The 27281-nt window shown below is 39.3% G+C and overlaps 1 protein-coding gene across 1 annotated transcript; it reads left to right on the plus strand.

The window, feature by feature from the left end:
- Positions 1-92: 92 nt before the first annotated feature.
- On the plus strand, positions 93-25267 carry LOC103139019 (putative uncharacterized protein C1orf196). Its single transcript, XM_007553461.2, has 3 exons — positions 93-223; positions 6396-6798; positions 25098-25267. The coding sequence occupies exons 2-3, from the start codon at positions 6723-6725 to the stop codon at positions 25265-25267; spliced, it is 246 nt and encodes an 81-aa protein (XP_007553523.1). The 5' UTR covers positions 93-223; positions 6396-6722.
- The last annotated feature ends 2014 nt before the right edge of the window (positions 25268-27281 follow it).

Here is a 27281-nt window from a genome sequence, read left to right on the forward strand (position 1 = left end):
CATGCAGAAAACCGACCCTTGAAGACTTTGGACGCCCAGGTATTAGGAGTTCCTCTGCTTCAACACGTCTGATTTCAATTGATGGTTGATTAACAGGGTTTTCCTGAACTGGTGTGAGGTGTGTCAAAATCGGGGAAACGTCTACATGCAGGACAGTGTGCCTTGAGGACCAGGGTTGGTGAACAACACGGACAGAAGACACTTTCATGAAGCCAAATTATTGGTAAGTGATGGCCAACAAAGTTCAACATTTAGAAAAAAAAAATGCCCCCAAAACGTTTGAGTTGAGTGTTTGAAACAAACCTGCTAAAAAATGAACAGCTATTCCCTTTTCCTTCTTCCCATGTAGTCATTACAGATAGTATGAACGTTTAATATTTTGCTTAAGATTAGAATTTCCTGCGTCCACATTGCTTTTTCATATTCTGAAAACTAAATGTTTTGAACCATACTCACTTTTTAAAACAACTATTATATAAAATTAGCGGTATATTTCAACAAGGTACAGGATGGCCAGGTGGGGGCAGTGTTTCCTCACGCTCTCTTTCCAGTGATGAATAAAAAGCCGATATGGTCAGATGCCACTGCTGCTTCACTTAATGCTGGTGTTTGACAGAAGACAAAACAATGAGAGGGAGGCAATTTCAGCTGAACACAGGAGCAAAGACGGTCAAACTCACTGTCACTCGCTCTCCTGCAAAGCAATTAAGAATCCTGCAACAGAGCGGCTTTTTAAAACATGTTATCTCTTGTTTCCAAAGAGTTCAACATAAAAGGACCATTTTAAAGAGGGGGAAAAAAACATAGGATAATGTAAATTTGTGTGAGAACAGGATGAATTCTGTAAAATGTCAAATGCGTTCCCCGGAGTCTGTGTTTGAAATTTGTGTGCACATATTTTGTTCTGATGACTGAATTGCAGCCCCTGATCTTTGACTGTCCACTAAGATTTATTTACCAAGATAGTTGCTTAATTTTTTTTTTTTGCTGGTGTACTCTGGGGCAGAGGTTGAGGTTCTGTTTAAATAAAGAGACAAGTTGCATGTGGCAAAAAAGCAAAACAAAATCCCAAAGAGCAGCAAGAAATGGAAAGTAGCACTTTTTTTTTTTCCTTACAAAAGACTTGGGCTCGTGCCAGAAATCTAAATTGCTGTACAACAAACTTATCAATCATGCACCTTTTCTCATGATCAAAAATGAATATCTTGTATGAGAAAAATATTTGGGAAAACACACAAACAAAAAACTCTTTTTAAAACCAGGTGTCTCAGTTTGAGTGAGAGGAGTCCCAGGTTTCTCAAATACAGTTTGCAAGAAACATAGATTTGTTTTTTACTGCTATGCGCTTAATGTAGCATAATGTATACTACTTTTTTAGATGCAGTATAAGATGCTGCTTTTCTAAAACACAGGGCTGCTATTGCCCACTTGCTAGCCTTTCTAGCCTCTGCATATGTTTACAAATCCACCCACCACACACTCTTGTCTTTGTTCAAACCCACACGAGTAAATTTTGCAATGTGACTGGCATAGTAGAGTTTTAGTTGCACAGAGAACCTGAGAAAAGCGGCGAGAGAACCCAAAGTTTGGATCAGTGTGTACAGATAAAGGTATGTTTTTCACTTACTTTGACATGACTTTGCCTCAAAGAGCATTTTTTTTCACAACAGTTTAAATTCTCAGTTTGCAAGGTTTCATGTTTACATTTTGTGCTGGATTTATTAATGACTTAATTTGGACTTTCCTCTGTCCAGCTTTAAACAGACATACCATGTCGCCACCTTCCTAAAATAATGGCCCAAGTCTTAGACAGCTCTCTATTCAGATGAAAAAAATAAATATTCTTCCTTATATCTTTGCAGTGAGGCTGTTATCACTTACCCTGAACATCAATAACCATGCAAAACATTGCAGAAGCAGCATCATGCTCCAAGGATCCTTGTTTTTAGCAGGAACAGGGAGGCTGTTGGTCAGTTTATTAGCTGAACACATTGTAGTCCCAGTAAAAGAAAAACAGACTTACTGTGTTGTCTTTACTTGTCTTTACTGTGTTCTTTCTGGCAGTCTAATAGATAATTCAATTGAAACAAATTGAAAGCTTAGATTAGAACGATGAAGTGTTTTGCAAGGTCTTGTACCACATTTCATCATTCCGTACATTCGTCTGTGGTTTTTAAAGACGTCTTTGAGTCTAATTTTAAAAAGACTCTTGAGATATAAAAACTTTTTTCAAGAGTGTTCTGACCTTTTAAAAACCCAAGCCTTGCATAACGGTTCAAATGCAATTTGTTTGCAATGACATGTAGTTGCCAGAACTTCTTGCAGGACAAAACAAAACCTAATGTAAATTTGGACTGGATCTAAATAGAGAGCAGCATGTAAAATAACTTTGAAGAGTAAAGGCTCTAAAACTCCCACACGATGCCTTCGTGTTGATAGGATGCAAACATGCGTAAGCTAGCTTCAAAATACCATTAGCTGACATGATGGAACAAAGCAGAGCATCCAACATAAACATTAAATTCACAATGACATGTAAGGAACCAAAGTGCTTTTAGTGTGGTGCACATTTAGCTAATTTACAGTGTAGCACTGACGAGAGTTTTTAAGCCTGTCTGACTTTATTGCCTATTTCAGAATAAATGCACCTTAGTTTTCATTGGGTTTAGAGATTATGTACAACTAATAATCAACATCATAAGAGGTTCTGCATGCATTCAGTGCCTAAAAGTATTTTTTTGTAAATTAATGCTGATTTTGAAATTGTTGTAATTGAGTCATAAATGGCACCTTCATGATAGCATATGGCTAATTCCTTCGAAAGCAGACTGCTGTTCCTGTTTGTCCATCAGAGGCGAGGTTTGTGTGTTCTCTATTTGCACACACAGTTAAATCATTAGCAGAGAAGGTAATTTCTGCTTAATTGTAATTGTTCAGCAACATGCAGCACGGTGAGAGAATGTGGCTTTAATTGGAAACCAGACAGCAATGCAAATCGACTATCACTACAGACAAACTTCTGGGGTTTAAATAAAATATCATCTTTTTTTTCATGATTCTTCATTACTCGGAGAAGGGAGCTCCAAGTGTCAGAGGTGCTGACATATTGCTTTAATTGCCACATCCCCTTGCGTCATGGCGGTAGCTGCGATAAAATGCAGATACACCGAACTCAGCAGCAGCAAACGTAGCTGCTTTAATTTACTGTGATCTGTCGAAAGGCTTCTGGATTCGTTCTCCCCTCTGGTGGAGCTCATACCGCTACTCTTTAAACGCTGTTAGTGATTTCACAATATGTGATCACAAGGGGGTTTGGACTTTTTTTTTCTTTTTGGTATGTGTTTTTTTTATCTGCTATATCCAAATAACTTGAGAGGCTTGCTTTGTTATTGAAGTGAGGAAAAGTAGAGACTGGTAAATGCTGCGTTTTAAAGGATTTGTTGTGATTGTGCTCTAAAAGGCATTATGCTCACCAGGTGGGATTTTAGTGGGGCAATTCAGAATGTTTGGGTAAAAGGGAGTTTGCTGTCTGATTTCTGACACATGAATTTGAGCTGTGCCAGTGCACCTACAGTGACAATCCAGAGCCAGGAGGTAGAGGATCTCCCAGAGCTCACAAGCTGAGCTGGAACTTCAAACCGCGATGCTGCATTTGCATGCTCAAAAAAAAAAAAAAACGGCGTAGGATTTTTTTAGCCTGCGGCGACATTGAACTCTCCCAGGGAATTATGAAAGGAAGTGAGGACACGAGATCAGTGATGATCTGCAACAAAATGGAAGCATCTATCCCCCAAGTCTGATGAGAAACCTTTGATCTCCAACTTGTTAATTTCATCATGCTTAAACTATTTTAGGGTTGAATGACAAACGGAAACGCAGTGAGATATAACCCTGGTGTGAAAATGTTGTGTGCATGTGATCTCGTCGTAGAAGAGCGCAGAAGTAAAGTCAACAAAATACAGTAATTATTAGCAATTATACAACCATAGTCAAAGGAGTTTGAAAGACGTGGCATTTTGAAACTTGATCTTTTGTAGATTATTTCTGAATTGCAGAATGCACATGCGCAGTTTTCTTGATCTGGGGCTTTCTGTGTGAAGTTTGCATATTTATCCATGCATGTATGGGTGCATTGTTTTGGTCACCTTGTTTAAAAAAAAAAAAAAAAAAAAGACTGTTTGGTTAATGCTGCCCTGTCCTGGGTGTACCTAGCCTGGCCATCACCTTCTTGTGCAATTCCGCTCTAAAAAGTTCTTGCTTCCAGAACATTCTGGTCTTTCTCTCCTTGACTCGGATTGCATCCAGTAGAGTTTTTTAGCAGGCCGATTGGCAAACAGAAGAAGTTGTGCACGATAATGTTGATTTTCTGCTCTATTTTAGAATTGTAGTCCGCCTGTAGTTTTAGCAACGGAGGAAGTGGACAAAACCATTCAATCAGCGCTTCTTTCTTCGCAGTGGAGGATGGTTGTTTACAACCCAGGCAATTTCTGGTAGGCTTCTTGGCGTCGAACTGGCGCACATTCACATGGAAATGTTACCCAATGGGCAAAATTTAAAACCTCACCACAGTCCACGCCTCCAGTCAGTCGAGAACCCAGAGCCTCAGTACGAAGCAAAGTGTAGCAGAAGGAGCTGGTTTTCACCAGCCAGGTTGTTCCCCGCCTCTCACCCAACGAGTGCTTGAGTTGTGCACCAGTCAGTTGGATGGATTATTTTTCTCTGTGGAAAACCAAAGCATGTTGCTTAAATATTAGTGATTGACGAACACTATCGTAGCAGTTCTTCCATCAAAAACAATACTCTGTCAGAGTTTGTGCAACAGAGCGATGAAAGAAAAACCTAAATTTTTCTTTTCTACACAAACATGAGCAGAATGGCCTCTGGTAGCTTGCATTCTCTCTTTGAAAAGTTGCCTTTGTTTTATTGCCTTTCCACAGTACCTGTAGCTACTTGGCATGAATTTTAACTGAAGCACAGACGACGAACCCTCCTAGCAGTTTTCACTGTGTGAAAGCGGTGAAACCAAGCTGGTAAACCACGGGGAAAAAACACTTTGTTGGAACTATTGCTTTTTGTCTTCTGCAGTGCCGTTAATGTGGGAGCAGAATAGTCGCGGTAACAGGAACATTAATAAAAGATGCAGATCCATTTTTAATGATCCACTGGCCCCTTTACTTTGAAACTGATTTTTGTGTCCATGGTTCAGTTCGTTTGTGCAAAATCCTTGTTTATTTTTCTTGTTGAGGTACTTGCAAAAGCATATTTTTTGTCTGCTTTAGCAAGATGCTATATTAAACCTTAATGCAGATGAGGGTGTGTGAATGAAACGCTGAGATTCGTTGTCTTCTCTGTCTATTTTTGGAAGATAATCCTCAAGTAGGGTTGCATTGGGAGAGAAAATGGAATGGAGGAGCTTCACTGTTCTGAAGCAAATGTAGTTCGCAGAGATTTCGCTCTCGGAAATCGATTCTGGATGTGTTCCTCAATTCAAACTGAGAGAACGCTACAGTTGTCTTAGGCTTTGTAAGCCATTAAAACAGGTTTACAAAGTGCATAAACCTGTTTCAGTGGTCTTAATCATCTCTGTTCTCATCTGCATTTCAACTTAAAGGAATGGATTTAAAAGATGACGTAAAAACGATCTACTTAACAGATTTCTTCCATTTATTCTTTATCACAATTAAAGGTTTTGGACCACCCAACAAATTTGAATTTCATACAAAGATGAATAGACTAGTTATCTTTGTATAGCGTGTATCTGAAGGAAACTCAAAATCTCTAATGGGAAGTCTTTAACGAGAATATCAAACCATCAGGACTTTGGTAGAAAGGCTTCACATATCAACAAAATAGCTCAAAACAACTAAAACTAGTTTGTAGGATATTTATGCGAAAAAACCCTCCGATGTGGTCGAACCAAAACAATTCTGCGAAGACGAGAGTGCCAAAATTCCTCCACAGTGTCATTAAAAAAAACCCCCAAAAAAAATCTAAGGGTGGCACGATTACTCAGTTAGGTTTAGGAGGAAATTACTTTTTCACAGAGAGCCAAGGTTAGTCGGGCCAGCTTTTCTTCCCCCCACTAGAAAATGAAATCATCATTTGGAAACTACTTTTTGCTCCATTACAGATGGAGTCTACAGACGATAACAGTAAGGGGGGCAACCACTTTTTTAGCAGTCCGGTAGTTTTAGGAAAAGAGGAAACTGGCACCAGAGGGGTCTAGCACCGGTACACACACACACGCACACTTGCATACATCTACACACACAGTGATCACTGCTCTCAGTTTCATCAGAGGGATACGAGTCTGTCGTCTCACTGCAGCAGGCTTCTCCTTCTCATTGCTGTATCCCCCTCTCTTGCTTTGTTCACGCTGTGCTCTCCATCTGAAGCAGCGCCACACTGGAGCTTTAATGAGCAGGCTGAGAGAGCGAGCGCAACGCACAGATCTCCCGTCAGCCAAAGAAGAGCGCACAACTCTCAACGGCATAGGAGGCGACCAGACGAGCTGCTGATCTGCAGTCAGCTTAGAGGCAACTGAAGAAGCCAAATATCCTCCCTGTGCGAGGAAGCGTAGGAAGGGGTCGTGAAGAGACTTCGGAGGCAAATCAGCTGAGAGAGAGAGAGGAGGGGCCGGGGGGGGAAAGAGAGAAGACTACTCCGGTGTGGAAAGCTGACCTTCGGTGCACTCCAAAGAAGAAGAGGAAGAAGGATCGGCCATGGAGGAGACGCTCACCTGCAGTCGAAGCCCTTTCTCTCAGGTGTTTGGGCGCCAGGGTCAGCTGATGCAAGCCAGTAAGTGTTGATACACACTGAACATTTTCAAACATCTTGTGCATTTTTGTTTGTTTTGAGATTTGTTGCATTCATGGTCCAAGTAGGCTTCTAGGTGATCTGGGTGTCACTTCTAATTAATTATTGTTCAAGGTAGATTATACCAAGTGGAAATGTTACGCAATGGAGGTATTTAGGGAGGTAACGGTTAAATCTGTCCCACTTTCTGCAAAAAGAAGCATCTTTTCTTATAACTCTCTCCCTTTAAAAAAAAAGCTTTTGATGGATTCATCGCTCAGTTCTCCCAACGTTGTTTAATCTTGTCATCATCATAAAGAACGCAGTTCCACTTTAGCCGTACGTGATTTCCTCGCACGCTCGGGTTTTATATTTTCTGCTTCAGTTTCAGAGTAACGCAGAGTGACACGTTGATGTGTTGGCGCTGATAGGCTGTGAGAGAGATGTCAGGTGTGAACATGTGTGCGCTGGCGGATGGTGTGCTCACTTTCATTCTGACTGTGATCCTTTGATCTCAGCCTGGCTGCACAAGCCACAGGTCTGACATAAAAGCAAGAGGGGAAAGAAAAAAAAAATCACACAGGACATTAACTAGCGGAGTGCAATAATACACCCGTATGGCGTAATCCCACTAAATGTATCATCGGTGTTCTTAATGTTCATACTTTGTTGAGCTGGGTAGGTTGTCTAATTTATTGGAAGGGAGGTTTGAAGTGTTTTTGTAGTTGACAGATGTTGAGATTAAGCTGCTGCAGCAGGACTTAAAAAAATATTACTGTGCAAAAGTATTCATAGGTTTTGATCTCTTTCACATTACAACCACAAGCCACCTTGAGGTTTAATATGATGGAACTCAAAGTGGCACATGTCTGTCTATGTGAAGGGAAAGATTTACAATTAAACATTTGAGAAGTGTTGCTTTTCTTTGTATTCAGTCCCCCTTAATTAATTCCTTGTAGAACTCCCTCTTGGTGCAATTACAGCTGGAAGTCTTTTGGGATATTGCTCTACCATCTTTTCTCTGTCAGATTACATGTCCGTGAACAGCAGTTTTTTCAGTTCTCGCCACAGATTCCTGATTGGATTTAAGCTTACAGTTTGACGGTCCTGGTTGCTGTTGAGATTTGGTTTCCAGCATAAATCTTCAACTTGCTTTGACAAGGTTTCTTTCAGTGTTTCCATGATTTTAGCCTCTTCCACCTTCCCATGGACCACTGTTTGATACCAGTTTCACGTCTCTGCTGAAGAAATGCAACCATGTCAACATCATGGTGGTAAGGATTAGGGAGGATAACGAGTATGGGGTGATGTGGGCTGTTTCCGAAAACTAATGGTGTTACTTTGAACTTGTCTGCTAATGAGTATATTCTTCCATCTCTGTATGCTTTTAGGAATTGACTCGATCATTCTTTATATTTTAAGTTTGGAAAAAGTTTCCTGGGGCCACTTTACTACAGTAAAATGCACCCCTGGCTGATCTAACGCCGAGTATCGTTCTTGGAGCTTCGCTGCAGATTTAAGTGATTACAAGCTTGTGTCTACTCAGCGAGTTCATCCGCTGCGGTGCAGAAATGTTTTCCCTTTTCTTAGTCCTACTGAAACACGTTTACAGTTTATTTATCAGACGGTGTCAAAATTAGCTAAATCCCTGCTGCTTTTTCTTAACGCTCTCATCAATATTTAACGGCCTTCTTTCAGGTTACTGTTTAGGTTGCAGGAAAGCGCAGGCCTTCATTTGGCCTTTCACACCACCGTAAATGGGAAAAGAAAATTGGACATCAGGCGTTGATCGCATGTCTTTGCTTTACTATTTCTGCTCTACTTGATCACTTAAAGTAAAATAATATGAGGTAAAGCTAACTTGTTCGTTTTGCATCAAGTACAAAAAACATGTGCACAATTTTTCAAGAATTTATTTCCACAGAACTTAACAGAGTGTGCACGCGCTCCTGATGTTGCTTTCAAATATTTCAACCAAAGTTTTGCAGGGACTTAAACATTCATGCTCTGGAGCATCTTCACTAAGTGAGGAGGATTTAAACTGAAACGCCACTCTCTGCTTCATGAAACTGGCATTACCATTGTATGTGTTGTGCTGAATTACAGTCGCTCCTGCGCTACTCCAACTTATCTATGCTCTTTGAAGCTTCTGCTGCACGGCTACGATTTTTTTTTTGGGGATGTGTGAGACGGGGAGGGGAGAGGAAGGAGAGCGGTGAGAAGAGGGGCAAAAAAAAGTGAGCTAGCTGCAAAGTGTTTGAATAAGAGATGGATGTTTTATTCTATTTTTAGCAGCTTTTTATGGTGTAACACAGTTGTTGAGAGACTAATCCACAACAGTGCTGAGCCACAACATTAAAAGTTAGAAGAGTAATTATTAGGGGGAGATTTTTTTTTTTTTTTTTTTCTAGATAGCTTTGGCTGTCACCCATGATTGAATCTGAAGTCCCTCACCCAGATGCAAAGTCCTCCTTGAGCCGCGGGGAGAAAATTCATTTAACGAGTGTTGCGTACGCCTGAAGACCTGAATATTAACATCCTTCTGGTGGTCTCCTGGCAGAACAAACTCTTGACTAAATTTTCCCTTTCTCATAAAACCTTATTCACGTGGCAGAGCCAGGTGCGTAATCCGGCTTCAATTCTCCAACTCCCCACCGGTGGTGTGATTTATTCCGCGTTCAGCGTTGTGATGCGCCATCAGAAATCCCTCAGCAGCTCCTGCTTGTTGGAGGAGCATTACCTTTGCTGGCTCCAAAGTAGTTGAAGAGCTCAATTAAAGTTAATTTCCCCAACGCCGCTTGTATGTTTTTGCAAAGTCGATTAAGTGCAGGAGAAGAATGTTTTCTTACAGCAACGACTTGGTCTAAATTTGTCGTAATGTTGTAGAAATAACAGAGATTCGGTCTTCAAAGAAAACCGTCAACATGTCATTTTAAAAGCTAATTAAAGAGGAACCCCGTTTCTGCAATTGAAAAGAATCTCTTATCGCCTGGCTGTGACATTTTCAAACCACCTACCAGTTTTTTTGTTTTTTTTTCATGGCTTACTTCATATGTTGGCCCAAATTTTAGACATTAACCTTCTTTTAGCTTGAAAATAAATGGGCATGTAATGCGATTAATGTCAGACACTAATTATCTTTACCTCGCGGTGCTTTTCCCTTTCTGCATTTTTGTGTTTTGGTTGTGTGAAGCTAGTGGAAACAATTACGTAAATTGCTTTCAATTATTTTTGTCTTTCCATATTCTAAAATAACTCTGTCATAATGCTTTGGCTCAAAGAACACAGAAGCAGATGAACTGGGAATATGAAACGAGTCCTACCTGCAGTTGAACAAGTTTTGGCTCCTGAAAAATTACTTTTTCTTTGACACTAAAGTTGATTCAAAGAGTTTACATCCATTGTGAAATTGCAATTTTTTTGTTTTTAGATATTTTTGTTAAGATGGATAAAATGATAAATATCAGTAAATTTTGGCCTAAAATCATTTTACATTTCAACATGATGGAAACCCAAAAGCACACAACATAATCAACAATTGTTTGAAAAAAAATTGATCTCACCTGAAGAAAGCTTTCTTAGTTGGGGAGAGTGGATGGCTGCTTAACTGTCCAAGAAGCTTCTCATACTCCTACATCTTTGGTAATGGCATTTAAAATTGGTGCATTCTCTCATAAACATTCTCAGATTCAAAAATCGGAGGAACTAATACAAGTTTTGTTTAAAAGACATAAACTCTGTTTCCTCAAATGTCCTCTCGATAGCTCAGCAAGCTGCTGGTGAACCGGCGCTCGGGAAGGGGTGAGCAAGATTTGAAGTTTTAATGCATGACCACTGCAGGTGTTGGACATATTTTGGTCTTCTTTGAAGTGATTAATTCCTCTCCTTCTGCCACTTATATTATGGTTCCAGCAAACTCGCTCAGATTCCTCACACCTCCTTACCCGGTGGGCTTTCCTGCAGTTAGAGATTAGCTTCACGCTGCTGGTGTTGCTAATCATGTGGAAGAAGTCACGTTGCAGGAACTTTGCTTGTGCAGTTGGACTGCGTACTCAATCTGGTTCCCGTTATCGCCTTTTCTATTTATATGATTCACATTTTTAGTTATTTATTTAATTTCCCCCCCCCAGGGGTAAGTTTTCAATGGTTTGTGAATGGAACCAGTTGTTTGTGATAACTGGTTCTATGTTCTGTAACAGAATATTTTTTCTCACCCATCTTACTTAAATACTGATGTGAATAAAGCTCACATTTTGCATATTATTTGTACAAATTAAGTTTTGTGAGAAAACATAATGATTCACATGACTAAGAATCTTTGACTTTGAGATTATAATACTTGATCAACTTCCAAGAATGACAGTTTTAGTGATTACTTTCATGATTAGGAGACGTTTGACTTGGTCAAACATTGTAAAATAATCACAAAAATAACTTTTTCTCCATGTATGGAGTCAGCTTAGTTGATTAGAAAGCATTAAAATGGTTATGCAACATACTTGGACATACATTTTGTCTAAGCCTCTGATTGACAAGTTAGACAAGGATGAATGCAGATCATCCATCTGCACCAGTTGGCTGAGTTATCTTCACATGAGGTAAAAAAAAAACAAAACAAAAAAACACATTGCACTTGCATCAGAAATTTAATCCAATCAAAATCCGACGAATTAGAAAGCTGCCCGTTGTGTTCAACCAGCCATAGTTAAAAACCTTGAAGTCTTGCAAACGTTTGTATCGGGATGTTTGCAAGAATGTGTGAGGAAATCTACTTTTATTGTCATCCTCTGACAGAAAAAAAAAAAAGTCACTGAAGTTCATTTCTATGGCGCACCTGGCATGGTCTGACAATTTAACGCGTCACCCTTTCTCTTTAAGATCTTAGGATTGTACAACTTGAGTTTCTATTAACCTTCAGATGAATGAACAAGCTGCGAAAGGAAACCCGACTGAGGAGTCGGCGGGCAGCCCCTCTTCCGCCTCATCCCGTTTCTATCTTCCACCGAGCTGTTTTTCTAATATAAGGTTTGGATGTTTGCTCAGCCTGTCACACACGGGGGTCATTCTGAATACAAATTATACGTGTTTAAAATTGTTATGGAGATTTCTGTCTCAATGCCTCCTCCTAGGAGGGAGCATTGGTGGGAGGCTGGGTTCAGTGAGGCACGAAATAAGCTTACAGATTTTATCTTCGGGACGACGGAGGGCATAAAAGAGATGTTTGACAGTGTGGAGATGTGATGTTGAAGGTGTAGAAATTGCTTTGCTATAATTGCGGCTTAGCATACCTTGCTGTGCAGATATAACTTTTCGTGCGCTCATCTGCAGTTTTTCAACGTGCAGCTTCTACAACCATCAATGATGTCTGCATCAGTATTTAACAGCAAAATCTTGACTATTTTTTTTTTCAGTCTACATCCATAACTAGTCAGAATTTGTGCATTATGAATACTGTAGCTAAACTACAAAATAATGCAGTTTAATTGATAGCTTTCAATAACAGCAAATTTCAAAAGTTATGCAGTCAGTTATCAGAATTGCTTTATACTGTAATTATTTTTTTATAGCCTAGATTTTGCTCTTTAACTCTGGTAGCCTTAACATCAATGCAACATATTTGCAATATGTCAGCTGATTTGTTTTTGTACTTGCACTGAGGTTTAAGTGCCTGCAAATCCACTAAACTCTAAAACATGACACTAGTTTTTTTTTTGTTGTTGTTATTGTTCTTTTATTTACTTGACATTTATTCAGCAGTCGTCTGGCTACATGAATATGCAATCAAAGGTAAACTGAGGAAATGGTACAAAATATCAAAAGCAAAGTCTGATGATGTAGTAAATGTATATTAATGTCTATAGACCTCTTACTGATTCTCAAGATATTCTAGTCTACAGAAATGTGAAGATGCGTCTAACCGTTTGGCCTGTAGTGAAAGATAATTGGAGAATGTTAAGTCTGTACTGTAATTTGTACCTGTTAGTGGTGTGTTCTTTGGAATTACTTAAGGAATCAGAATCTGCCTTTATTTTCATCGTACAAATGCACGACACAATTTGTTTCAGTGCAGCCCGTCCAAGGTAGACGGGTTCCTGAGTCTGCAGCCATAAGAGGTTTTGCCCTAGCTGTGTTTTTGGATTGCATGACACGACGGCAAGGAGCAAATCCTTTTGGTGTTGGAGCACAATCTAAGTCCCGTTGTAGCTCACAGGATAATGATGACCACAGGAAAGTTTAAGCTGGACACAGATGCATTAGACATGACAGGGTAGCTGAACAAACACAAAGTAATAGGCTGGGAATGTCTTGCAACGAGAACAATGTAATGATATCAAGATGTTAAATTAAAGACGGCAACGAGGGGGAAACTTGTCAAAGAATCACTGCAACGTTGGACCTTCCCGTAACCACGTAATGGTAATTTCCTCTGGGTTTTATATGGGATTTATCCTTTGACCTAAGCAAACATCTGTACGGCTCAGTGACGTCCTGCTTCCAGAAGAGCTAATGAGTGTGAGTTTTGAGATAGCATATCTGTGGGGGAAATAAAACTGACAAACGGCATTTTATGAGATTCGTTAGTGTCTGTGTCGCTTTGAAGTGACTGATATCCGATTCAATTCACAGATTTCAGCTTTTTTGATGTTTGAAGCACAGTTTAAATTTCATTAAGGCCTTAGAAGTGAGGTTCCATTTTGTTTTTGAAGTCCATCCTACTTTTAAAAGCCAGCCCTGCAGGGATGAGGATACAGAGGGGAAGCTGAATATTAGATGTTCCTCTACACTTTCATGTTTGTTACGGTATTATAGTGACTTGCCCAAAAGTCTGCAGAAGGAAACCCTTTCACAGATTTCTGGGGAAGTTGGTGAGAAATATCGCATCTTTAGTTTTGTTGATTAAGGAAGTCAAGTCACTGTATTTATGGTGAGAACTGCTTTAAATTCAATAAATGAGTATTTTATGTTCAGGGCATATGTTGGGGAAACTTCCAGCATCGTGATCCGCATTCCTGCTGGAAGAAAAGAAGGTCCTTCCATCAAAACACCATGCGACATCGTGGCTTGATTTCTGTTGACATCAGTGGCTGACTCGTGTACAAAACTCGCCGGCTCTCTGTTGGTCTCTTCTGATTACTCTGTCGGCCTGCGGTGTCGCGCAGCAGCAGACCACAAACTGCCAGGACTCGATGTTAACTAGCAGGCAGGGAGTCGCATCTGCTGGGGCATGTACTGAGAATTTGTTCAAACATACATGTTATGCCTGTTTCCTTTAACCTTTTAAGCTGTTCTCCCTGCAGTCACCCTTCACGTCAGACATTACCGGCGTGTCTATGGAAAATTTTTTACAAGTTAAAGCTTGTTAACTTGCATATTTTTAAGCAATTTTAAAAAAAGTTGTAGTCCAAAATAAGTGCTGCAACAGAGAGCTTTCCATCTGGGTTTTTTTTGTATTAAAAAGAACGTAAAACCTCCAGTCTGTCTGATTAGTAATTCAGAGTCGAACACCAAACATCACCACTGGCCTTCATGGTGTTTCATCAGTTTCTGTAGTTAAATTGCAAGGGCTTCTTGTTTAGCTCCATTAATCTTCAGCAGCAGGTGGATGATACTACAGGAGTTTCACAATTCCCCTGCCAGTCACGTCAATCCTCGTCCTTTTCCTTCAAATCCTCACTTCAGGCGCCTTTGCTCTACGTTCCAGATGATCCAGCTCTGCTGAGCTTCCCTCTGTGAGACGAGGGATCGACGAGGAGTGATAAAGAGTTAGTCTTTAAATCTGTACACACACACACACACACACACACACACACACACACACACGATTACAAGGCAAAGTATAAAGAGTTTGAAGTAAAGCAATCACCCCAACAGTGGTATCTGGAACATGAGGTGGAGAGCTTTGTACACTGGCACCAAAATCATGCAAATCCCCACAGATTATTTAATTTATTGCGAAAACTGCGTAGGTCTTTCAGCCATTATACTTGCAACCAGCATAATATTACATCTGTATAAAATAATGTATTAAACATGAATTAATCATTATATAATGTCAGTAGGAATCTTCCAGCAAATGCTGTCATGAAGTTAACATTAGTGGAATATTTTATTTTTTTCTTGTTTAGAAGCTCAACACCTTCTGCTGTAATTATCTTAAAGGTCTCACTGCCTCAGGGAGTTATCTCACTCTAGCTGAGGTGTTATGTTGGCACAGCACAGCGGGCCGAAAAGTCACACAAAGCTGACTGAAGCCTCGCATAAAGTAATAAAGCTGTTCATTAACCTGGTCGATAAGATTCATCTATAAGGCTGAGGACACCATTTTATAAGAACAATTTCCAAATGGTATTATGTCGTCATAATTCATTTGTCCCTTCAGCTAATTCAAGTTTGCTCGATATACATTTAGCTGCTTCACAACACAAACCAAACTAAGCCAGTGTTCTTCATTGTCTTGTCACAGAAATGCCGTTATGTTTTTCTTTTCCTAATGTCGGCCAGCTTTAATGAAAATGAATTCCCCTCGTTGCTTTAAGCGCATACATTTCTACCTCAAATATTAGTCTTTTTCCAGCCATTGATTACATCCTTAATAGCTACTTAATGCAATGTTTTTTCCAGTGGCGGGCAGCTTAAGTACGACTGTTTGCAACCCTTATGTGATCGCTAAGCTAGCCAAAGGTGCTCTGGGCACATTACAGTTTCAGGGCTGTCGGTCATAGTTAATTTGAAGAGATTGAATATCATCTTTGACAGAATTGTACTCGACTGAAGTTTATTGGACTGTAAGTTATTAGACTTTGAGTACTAATTGCTTCTTCTGTGTGAAGACCCATTTTGTGAAATTGCTTTATATTGCTGCACTTCACTGATTATAATTATTAGTTTATCGGCTTTGTGCTGCTACAGCAACGGCAACTGCTACTGAAACACTGCAACAATTGTCTAATAAAAATATTACATGCATCACTCTGCGAATGCTGTCTATGCTAATGAAGATATACTTTCTGACAGATTCAAATGGAAGTGAAACTGATAGCATAACCTACTTTCTGTTTATTTTTGCTAATTGACTACCTAGGTGGCAAATTGAAATCCTCAGATCTTGTTCTTTTGATTTGGAAACGTATCAGACATGGGAATGCATGCCAAGACGGGATGTAGTCACGTTGACTTCATTTTTGTGAGGAATATTCAGACACTGCATTATATGCTCAAATTTACAGTATAATGCTACTGCTGTTTGTTTCAAAGTGTACTAAAGTTCTGAAGAGGACTATTTGCATTTTTTGTTTGTTCTGATGTCCCCTTATGACTGCAATACAGATCTAAAGTCTAATAAATCTTTGTGAATATCTCCTGCAGGGGAAATTCATGAAGATCTTCATGGTTTCTTCAAAACCTTAATAAAGTATAATTAACTATTTCTTATGCTTTCTGGGCTTCAGTTTTCCTTTTAAATTCTCAAAGTGAAATTTGCCACTGAAATTTGCCACTGATTTCACTGGTGTGCCAGTGCTACTGGCACACCAGTCTGCTCTTACTGTGGTCCATTTTCACGTGTTGTGTGTTCTGCATACCTCTGTTGTAACAAGTGGTTATTTGAGCTTCTGTTCCCTCTTTATCATCTGGTCTGATCTTGGCGATTGTCCTGACTTTTGACTTTGGGATTTTTTTTTTGTCCATACAACTTTTGTTGGGAGCGTTCTTTGTAAACTCAAGTGATGACTGTAAAGTCCCACCAAACTCGTAGTTTCTGAAACATTCAGAACAACCAATAGCAGCCAATACTTAAAAATGACTTGAATCCCCATTTTTTTCTATTCTAATGCTTGGAACTTCATTAGATTGTGTTCACCATGACTAAATACTGCCATGTATATGGTGGAGTCACAGAGTTGATGCAGTTAGTGTTTTCATACGTAAGGTCATTGTTACCCACCATACACAACACTGATTAAAAGCTAATCTAATGCTAATGGGACCGTGGTGGTTAGGTTTATTTTGGAGTATGGCTGGAGTTATTTTGGCATAAAAAACATCCACTAAGGTATTGGACATTAACTTTCCAACTAACCTCTGTAAAACACTTCAAAACTAGCCTTCAAAAATGCATAACCAGAGTATCAATTAATGTGGTTCTGTTATGGGAGAGCTACAGTTAGTCTTGTGATTAAAAAAAAAAAAAATCCTGAATATTCTCAGCTGCCTTATGATGCCGTATACTGTAAATAACATTTTTATGAAGTAATCACGATGTCAGGAATTTAAGAGTTGCTGCCTCGCTTTGGGCTCTCTGGAGCTGGAGTAAAGCTGATGAGCAGCCTTTAAATTGGATGAAAAAAAAAATGTAAATATGAGCAGTTAAAAAAAGCAATAAAATTGATCAAGAATTATATCTGCACATCAATAAGAAGGTATGAATGTGGCTCCTGATTTTATAATGCCATTATGGCTGGTCAGCTCAGTTGTTTTAATTTCCGACCAATTCCGTTTTGCTTTATGTGTGGAAATTTATGACCATCAATGAACCCTTCAATATGCGGATAACGCAAGAGGAAATATCTCATTCATTATGCTGGCGACATTGTAATTAATTGACACTAGATAAAAATTAAATAATTAATTAGTTTGCCTTCAGACATTTTTTTTTTAACTCTGCTCTGAAATGTCAACCAGGTTACAAACCAAGCACCAGCTCTTGAAAATGGAGTTCAAACAAAAGCTAAACAAGAAACCTGAACTAAAACGCAGTTCATTTCAAAGCTAACCAGGCAGCAAGCAAAATCTCTTGGCTCAAATAGCAGCCAAGTAGAAAGTTACCAAAGCGCAAAGATGCAATCTGCTCACAAACACAGCTGTTTGGAAGTCAGCATTTTAAATAAGGAGGCCTCTTCTGGGATTGGCCGAACCGACTGCTGATGATCCAGTTAATAATGTGGAGGGTGAGACTCTAAACAGGAAGAGCCAATCTGGATGGGATCTGCACCTAATCCCCCAGCAGAGCAAGCAGGCAGGAAGCTCCAACTGTACCAACACTTGCAACATGAACAGAATTAAAAGAAGGGGGGGAATCAGATAAGACTGCAGCAATATGCACCAAGTCATGTAAACAGTGTTTTCTTTCAGCACCACTGGCTGAGTCTCGTCTCCTGAGCAAAACCAGCAAAACGTACTCGACACACACATCTACCAAAGTGTATCTGAAACATAAAAATAATGGGTTGTTGGACGGCATGGAGATGTGTAGGTTTGGCTGCAGAGTGCACATTTTGTTAGATTTCCTGAGACGTAAAGATAAAAACTGCGCTGTGTTTCTTGAGGTATTAGCATTTTAAAATGCCTTTCATTTTGCAGCTTAATAACAGCCCAAATTAAAGTGAGATGAAACCAACCAATCAGTTTAAACTTTTACTCTTCACCCTGGCAGATGATTTCCTTTTGTCTATGCCTTGTGACAGCAGCTTCCAACCTCCAGGCGACGTCAGCTAAATGTTAGAGAGAATCGTCTCGTCAGGTGTTAATCAGACTCTGTTCACATTAATAAATAGCATCACCTTAACCTTTTCCAGTGGTTTTTTTTTTTAAAGCATCATAAAATAGAAGGTTTTCTTAAAATTTAAATGACATTTTTAAAACTTTTTTTTTTTTCTTTCAGGTGCAGGCAGTTACTTATTTTCAAGTATGCATTTAAGATTAATGGAAAAGGAAACCCCGTATGCACAAGTTAATCTGCAAGAGATGTTACATTTGAATTGCAAAACTCAGACATCAATGCAGGCAGCAACACCCACCCAAGTCAAAAGTTGTAATGGCAAATCCTCTTGCTCAAATATTAGTTTATAAAACATAGTTATATGGAAATTTTAGTGTCTCCAATCAGTGGCTTGAAGAGTTAAACTGGCACCAAGTGATTTTTAAATCTTTGACATCCCTAGCAATTGGCTACCATGCTTTTATAGCAAAACATGGCTGACCAAAGTGCGGTGCAGCATGGATATAACTCGGTAGCCACAGCATAATTACAAAGCATAAAAAGAACATTAAAAACAATAATTCATGCAATGTCAATTAACCATGGACTTAAAAGGCAATGAATTAAAATGAGTTTTCAACCGGGATTTAAAAGTCTCCTCTGCGGTAGCTTTCCTAATTTGCACAGGCAGATCATTCCAAGGTTTCTGCTGTGAAGGAATAATCTCCCCCAAGTTTCAAGCTGGCACCAGGAAAACTTTTTGAACCAATCAAAAATTACTAAAATGTAACCAATTTTAAACCTTCCACAACTGAATACCACCTAGCATAAATCGTGTTATCCTTTTTCCTCGGCTTTTGAGAGGTTTCTTTCCTTAAATCCAAGATTTCTAGTCTACTATAGTCTTGTTTCCAGTGGAGACGGTTTGTTTTGTAGGTGAAGAGATTATACTTCCACGAAGCTCAGTCATGTTTCCTGGAATGATGGGTTTTGTAGCAGAAATCCATCCTTAATTCTGTGTTGCAAAAAAAGGCAACCACACATGCATTGAAGAGATTATTTTTAATAAGAAATTTTATTTGTCGAACAGTTTATTCCATTTGTACTGCAAGAGGTTCAGGAGGGTGGACGCCATCATCCATACACCATCATCCATATATGGAAGTGCTTCCTGTTTTAGAGGGTATTTTTTAAAATTACTTATTAGCTTATAAAAAAAAAAGCGATGAAAAAGATGGTATTTGTTTCACGTTTTTAAAAATCTTCTACAATGTGATGATGCATGCAGTTCAATTTGTATTCTGCGTTAGAAATAAGATTGGGGAAAACAAATCACCTTCTCTATGTAGGAAAACAAGGCTGCACCGCTGAGTAAAACTGTCATAGCGTTTCCAATGTTTAACTTATGGATCCACACCTAGGGATTAACAATAACAAACAAATGAACGTCTCTTTTTGAAATGAGCGCAGGCAAAGATGTGCCTCTAGATGCCTGCCCTAGATCCAAACTTTGACAGTGAAAAGAAGCAGCAAAAGCAGTTTTTTTTTTTTTTTTTTTTACTTCAGTGATGGGTTTTGAAGAGGCACACGCTCAGACCACCCACTCTCACTATGAAGAGGCTTTTCAAATACACGCAGTTCACATTGCTCGGTTTATTCACTCTTAGGTTTTGCGACGGGATGTGTGTGTACTCGAGTCTTCCTGTTTCGGCAAGTAAGGCTTTGTGTCGGCTGCGACCAAAATCAAAAACAATCAGAGCCTTCAAAGCAGCAGACATGTTGATTTTTTTATTTTTTATTTTTTTTTTCCTTTCAACTCGACGGAACCTTATGTTTGTTTACGAGGCCAGATTACCAGAAGATGATCTTACACGACGAACACGCAAAAAAAACACATAATTTGTTTAGTGTTTTTCTTGTCTATGCCTTTTGAATCAGATTCTGTTTCTGATTATTCTGCTCTGTTATCTCTCTTGCTGACAGGGAGAGTGAAATAGAGCCAGTGTAATCCATTCAACCAGCTGAGAACGTCGTTTCAAGCAGAGCACAAACACGAGAACGAGGACAGAAAGATGAAGAAACCTCATGGAAGTCTGAGCAGAGAAAATGGGGGGGGGGATTTGTGCTGGAGGGGAAAAAAAATTGGGGGGGGGCAGGGGGGAAGTGAACCACTGCCAGATTTCTCTATCAAACATACACTCACACACATAAATACACCCACATGTAAGCACCACACACCCACCTAGCGTTTTGAAGTGCACAGCCCTACACCTCCAGGAAAAGCACATCCCATATCTGCTGCTTTGCTTTTATTCCACCCCGTACAGCAGTAACCGATACGATTAGTGGGGTTTAATGAGCTCTGTGGAGATGAGGGTTCTGCTCGCCGATTCACAGCTGCCGGGCCCCCGGGGGGGTTCAGTTCCACCAAGCCAGCGATGTGTGCTTTCTCTCCGCCTGCACCATCTCTCTGTCTTCATCCCCACCGTGAAAATTTCATGTGGGTATCGGCGGCAGGGTGGCGTTACGTGGATTTGCGGCTGCATAATGTGTCGGCACGTATCCGCCGTAGAAAGATAACGTGTTATTTAATCGTGAAAGGTAAAATCTCTCCCGTGACATATTGTGCCTTATCAATTTGTCATGCAGGAATAATTACCATTTTTTCAAAAACAAACATGTAAGGTTTTTTTTTTTTTTTTTTTGATACTTTAGTAAAAATTAACATGGGAAATATATTTATAATTATGCCAACTGTCGTCCTTGCTAATGATTATAATCATAATGAACTGCTTTTAATTAAAAGACTGCCCTTCTGATATTATATTACACATAAACATTCAGTAATACATGGTCGATTTTATTTATTTGATTGCGTTTTTAGAGGTTTCACATTGTTATAGAGACCAGATTTTCATAATTATGCATGTCGTCTACCAAGAAACTTGCAGTCCTACAAATGTGAAGAACAAATCTGTACATGCATCTTATTGCAATTTATTGCAATGCTTTATATAAATTGTCAGGGAGCCAAAACATAATTGTCTGATCAAAGATTTCCATTTTTTTTTTTAAATTTTCATTCATCTTGTGGTGCGACAAAATGATGCAAGAGCATGTTATTCACTGTTTTATCTTGACTTTTGCCAATAGGGGGCAGTATTGGATAGCACTGGTAATGGCTTGTCCTCTCAGGAACAGTTTGGAGTCAAAAAACTAAAATGTTATGACTGCCACAAAATATAATCTTTTAAAGTCTGTCGTTTTTATTTTTTCTTGACCTCTTGAAATGTTTTTTTGCGATGTTTTTCATGCGTTTCTTCTGTAGATATTATTCTACAGATCTGGTTGTTTGAATTTTGCAACTTAGATTTGAGCTTATGTATGGTGGGGGAAAAACTGTAAAACCATTGTGAAAGGTATTAGCTTTCACAATAGACGTGGCTGTTGAATACAATGATGTAAAACAAAGTCTATCAAGACAATTAAAGCTGTTTTACTTCAACATATTTTTTAGTAGAAAATGGTGAATGACCCTTCAGAAATAAAACACTTAGCATCTAAGTATTCAGTTTTGTTTTGATATGTTGACCGAACAAACTGAGGTGATCGGTTAGCCAGATTTATTTTTTGTGCATTTTCTAAACGTACAATTGAACGGCTATAAACTCTACGTCCTACGGCAGCAGGTTCACTTTTGGCAGTGCACACCTGAACCGATATAAACGATGACATCATCTGCAAGAAGAAAGTAATAATTTCTCCAAGTTTTTTGTTTCATCTCTCAACTCTGATTGGTTGTGCACCTTTTTCTGTTTGGTGTAATGAAATGAGAACATATTAGCACTCGGTCCTCAGTTCTTTGTAATTGGGTGAATTCACGTTTGTGTTCAAAATGTTCAAGTAAAATAAATGACATGAAGTTCAAATTTAAACTTTATAGATATTCTTTTCCTTTGTACAGACCTTTCAGCCTATGCCTCTGGCTCTCTGTCATTACTTTCATATTTGCTGAAGGCAAGCTGCAGGTGAAATCTATTTTGGGCTTTACATGAAGATGCAGAATGACGCTCTCTATAGTTTGTTGTATTTTCCATTCTTGTTGAAGGCGGCGACATCTTTTGGATCTCTAGTCGCCAGTGTTGCCACAGTTACCAAACAAGTTATCTGTACTTGTTTTAAAAGTAACCTAGTTGCAGTGCTGACTACTTCATTTTAAAAATAATTAAGTTACAAGAAATTTCAATGTCCATTAGCACATTTGTGCAAAGATTCCCAATACCTTTTGTTGTACATCTTATAATACTGATTGTGCTGCATTCAGTTGATTAATACTTGGCCAATTAACTTACACTTTTAGATCATACAGTTGTAACTTGTTGCTTCAGAGGCTTAGTGATGACCAGAAAGGCAATCATTGTTGGATAATCAATATGTAGGGTAAAGGTCAGCATTTCAAGGGTTATGGTTCATTTAAACAAAATAGTGGTATTGATTTTGGCACACAGTGCAGCTTTTTGTGATCAATGACCATAGATTTTAATTTGATCGATATGTTGTACTTTGCGTTAATGTTATATACCCTGTTGAAATTGCTTTCATGTTATTCGCAGTGAAGAAAATCTGATTTTCAGAATCACATTTCAACGATTTTATCGTCTTCACGTTTTAGGTCACGTGATTTGCTGCAGATTTCCAAAGTGCTGTAAAGAAATGCAAGACATAAATCAAGAAATCCTGATTTATGTTTGCCCATTTAACTACTTGTGGCTAAAGTTAGCTACTTTAATGAATGTTTTTGATTTTCATTTTGTCTAACGTGTCACTAAATAAAAAGGAAATACAGTTGAGGCCAACCTAGAGACATTTTCTTGCCTAATTGGTTTATATTTGGATAAATTAAAATACAAGCTGCAAAATGTTATGACAGCCATATAATCCATGTAAGCCTCTTGTTTTTTTTTTTTTGTTTTTTTTTATCTTGACCACTTGACATGTTTTTTTGCAATGACATCTTTATCTCGTATTTCTTCTGTTCTAATGTTTCAGACTAACATTGGAACAAGACATATTATTTTTGAGAAGAAGCTTGCCATTTATCTCTTTGTCATTTTTTTGTCTGTAATTTGCTGTAGACAAGTCGGTGCAGTGATTAGTTTTAAGATGAAGTGGACTGTGTAGGTGAACCTAATATGCAGCGTTCTCCAGCCTACTGTCACAAGGGGAGAGGAACTGATTACCATATTGGACCGTTTTTGTTTTGCTTTGCAGCCAAGTGGTTGAAATGTTGCCGGCTCTCGATGTCATTTTTCTTTGCGTTCAACATTTCACCTTTCTGTGAGATGTTCTTTGATTTCCAGTCTTGCCAAGTAGAGGGCACTGTGATTGTGCAGTAAGAATTGCACCCCTCAAATCCCGACTGAAACCGGATCCACACGCATTCTGCTGTTATGAATTGGTGAATTAATGCTGATATCCCATAAAAAGTGAATATGTGGCATTTTGCCTTTTAATCAGCCCAAATTAAATAAAAATGAAATGAAGCTGAGGCCGAATCTCCCACTTGTGCACGTTCTACGGTCCATCTTTTATGACTAAAGAGATTTATCAGACACTCGGACTGACTAAAGTGTCTTGAAATTCAGGCGACAAACGCCCCTGCTCACATATTCATTACTCTGACTTCTGCCCGACTCTCACCTTGGGGAGGGACACGGGCTTCCTCTTCAGGTCCTTCGTTTCCTTCTTATCTGTGCTGCCTTCAATCCCAACTTGTCAAATTTCCTCCTCGGAGCTTGTTTGCTTGGAAATGTCAGCCGTAGCGGTGATAGAATTTTGTTGTTGCGCAACACATTAATCTAGCCTCTCTCACAGTCTCCCATTTCTCTCGCTCTCTCTCGCTCTCTCTTTCTCTCTCTCTCCCTCTCCCTTTCTCTTTGTTTGTCTGAAAGAGGCTTTACATTTGCATCCTGAAAATACCTTATCCAGCTGCTTGGCCTCAAATCATCCTACTCACTGGGATTAGGCAGGTTGCATTTCGTTATTTGGCAGAAATGTGCCAGCAGAGGATTTTTTTAGCGAGACATAATAGATTTAATGGCTCAAAGTTTGCATAAAATCACCTCTGGACAGATGGCCAATCTTTAAACCTCCTTTCTGACTGACATGGCTAAAACTTTAGAATAATGTAAATGCTCGAAAGAAGTGGGATGATGGATAATGACACTTCAGGGGTTAGCGTAGCAACTCATGTAAAATTCAAAAGATGTTCGCTAAACCCCCGCAAAGATATGGAAAAAACCCGTTCCTCCACGCCTTCGTCTATCCTGAATTTCCACCAGAAATATTTGCTGTGACCCTTCGCAGACCAGAGGTCACTCAGTGGTAAATGGGAAGTGTGTTTAGGAAGTGTGTATGAGAGGGAAAGGGAGAGAGAGAGGGAGGGGGGGGCAGGAAGTACAGTAAGGGTGGCGAGTTTTTAATGGAGAGGAAACCTGGAAGGAGAGGTTTGCCAGGGACACACAGGGGAGAGAACAGGAAAACAAAAACAGGATGGCTCTCAGGCTGAAGTGGAACATTCTGAACCAGAGATCATGTCTGTGACAGCAGAAAACTAGCTTGTTGTCGCTGTTGTTTCCGTGCCATAAGATGTTCACAATACATTTACAGAAATACAAGCAAGAAAGACAGTTTTGTTTTTTTTTTTTTCTTTCGCAGCATGGTGCTCGTAAACATCCCTGGATTAGAAACAAGAGCTGTAATAAAGGAAAAAAAAAACAAACATAAAGTCAGTATATATGATTTTTATGTCTGTGTCTCCCTGTAGCTGTGCAGTCGCTGAACAGTCTGAATGACCAGATTGCAAGCTTTATGGTGACCAGGCCCAAATCCCTGGAACAGGAGGAGCAGCCCTACTCTCCTCCGGAGAAGGAGACGCTGCAGAAGTCCATGAACCTGATGAGGCACCTTCTCGTCGATGCTCAGGTACAAATTTAAGTCTTTTTTTTTTTTCTAGAATTAAAAAAAGGAGGCAGGTGGTAAAAGTAATTTGCAGATTTTTTTGACTCAAATCCAAATCTATACAAAAAAAATCTCCCCTTTTTTTTTTTGCATTTTGTCATCTTGTAACCTCAAGCTTAAGTGTAAATTATTGGGATTAAAGAGGGAAGATTATCAGCCGTGCTTGTTTGGCTGATACAAAGTAGTGCATTGCTGCAAAGGGGAAAATGATACAAAGATCCAGATTTATTTTGTAAGTAAAAATCACAAAAGTGTGGCATGCAGTAAGGTTTAGATCAACACATATTAAAATTATTCCAGTTTGGTCAGTAGGAGGAAGCTACAGTAGCATGTTATGCAATAGATTATCAAGTAGTTTCAGCAGTGGTGCAAAAAGTGGGTATGCAGCGCATGCAACGCCTAGGGGCGCTGCACCAGAGGGGGCATCAAAACCCCGTCTGGAGGGGGCGGCGCGCCGATGATGCCCTCGCATCCACTTCAGCGCGCCTTACGCTCCTTCACCTCGCGCACATAACGGGGTAAATGTAGCAAGATTTACCTTTCACGTGTCTTCGTCTCAGGGGGGCGGGGAGGGTAGAGCGAGCGTATGTTTTCTACTCTCCTTCACCCTGACGCATCCACCTAAATAATATGTAGTTGCGACCCTGGGTTTCAGGGCTGTGCTTTGATATGTTCTATTCTTTTAGTTGGTTGTATATTTAGAGCTGCTGTCAATCTGGATAGTTAATAAGCTGCTTAATATTCCGTGGAATAGTTCACTTAGTTAATGTCTGATGTTTGAATCTGATTATGATGGGGTTTCTTTAAATGCAGATGAGGCACTTCACACCCTCCATATTCTCACAAAGGCTTCATTGGATTAAACTTAAGCCATTTTCCTGTTAAAACTAGTTGGATAGTGTCGGTTTTAAAGAACAAAAGTCTACAGGACGTTCAAATGTGTAAAATTATGGAGAAAAAAATGATTAGTTTGTGTTAAATTGTAAATTTAGTTTTGTATGAGCACATCACATGCTTCATTTTGCATCAGTGCAAACTCTTTCTGAAGGTATGCAATTATGTTTATAAAGCCTTTCAGTCAGAGTGTCAAATTAAATGAAAATGTTGACTGTAATGAGATGAAACAACAAACTCACACTTCCTCCAGTTTGCCAATTTATTATTTTTGGCAGTGACAGGTCTGCTTACATGCACCACTCTTCTAGCAACTCCTGCAGGTGTCAGCTTTATTGTGATCTCCCGACCACCACGGATGGCAAACTTTTAATTGAGACTCCCGTCATGTCCCGTCGGCTCACAAAAATTAATTTTCCGATGCATTAATTGCCCAGGTGAGAAGCTGAAGGAGAGCAGAAAGTGTTTCTGCAATTTTGTTCAGCTGCTTTCCGCTGATAAGTCAATTAGCTGAATCGCAATTACAGCGTGAAAGAATGAAATGGGGTGATGCTATTGTCTTTTCCTCGGTTTTCTCCTCATGTTTCATGCTTGTTATGGCTGATTAGTTTATATAACCTTTGTTAGGAAGGGCGGCTAAAAAGGAGGACATGAAACTCCAGATTCCGGAGAGATTAAATTAGTGGGGGGAGGATTCATCAGATGTAAGTGGCAACGTGTGATTGAGTTGTTCTCCTTTTAATACGCATGAATTTGTTTTCTTTGTGTTGCAGCGTCGATCCTTTTCAAAATGATTTTGATGGTAAATCTGCTGCACAACGGCGACATTGGAAGTCATATAAACTGTGTTGATCTGCTATTTTAAAAAAAAAAAGAAATGCTGCCTCAAAAACAAACAAACTTCTCTATTCATTATCGTTGAACGTTACAAAACAGTTTTGGTCTCAAAGTCAATTGAAAATCAACTGCAGGCCTGAAGACAAGGCATGCAGAGACTACTGAGTGACTGCTGGTGACCCTGAATGCTCCTTCCTATTTTCACCTTATCAGTGTCACTCTTTCATTCTTCCTCCAAAAGACAGGTAGCCACGGTGGC

The sequence above is a fragment of the Poecilia formosa genome, unplaced genomic scaffold (genome assembly GCF_000485575.1).
Source record: "Poecilia formosa unplaced genomic scaffold, Poecilia_formosa-5.1.2 Scaffold56, whole genome shotgun sequence".
Classification (NCBI taxonomy): Eukaryota; Metazoa; Chordata; class Actinopteri; order Cyprinodontiformes; family Poeciliidae; genus Poecilia; species Poecilia formosa.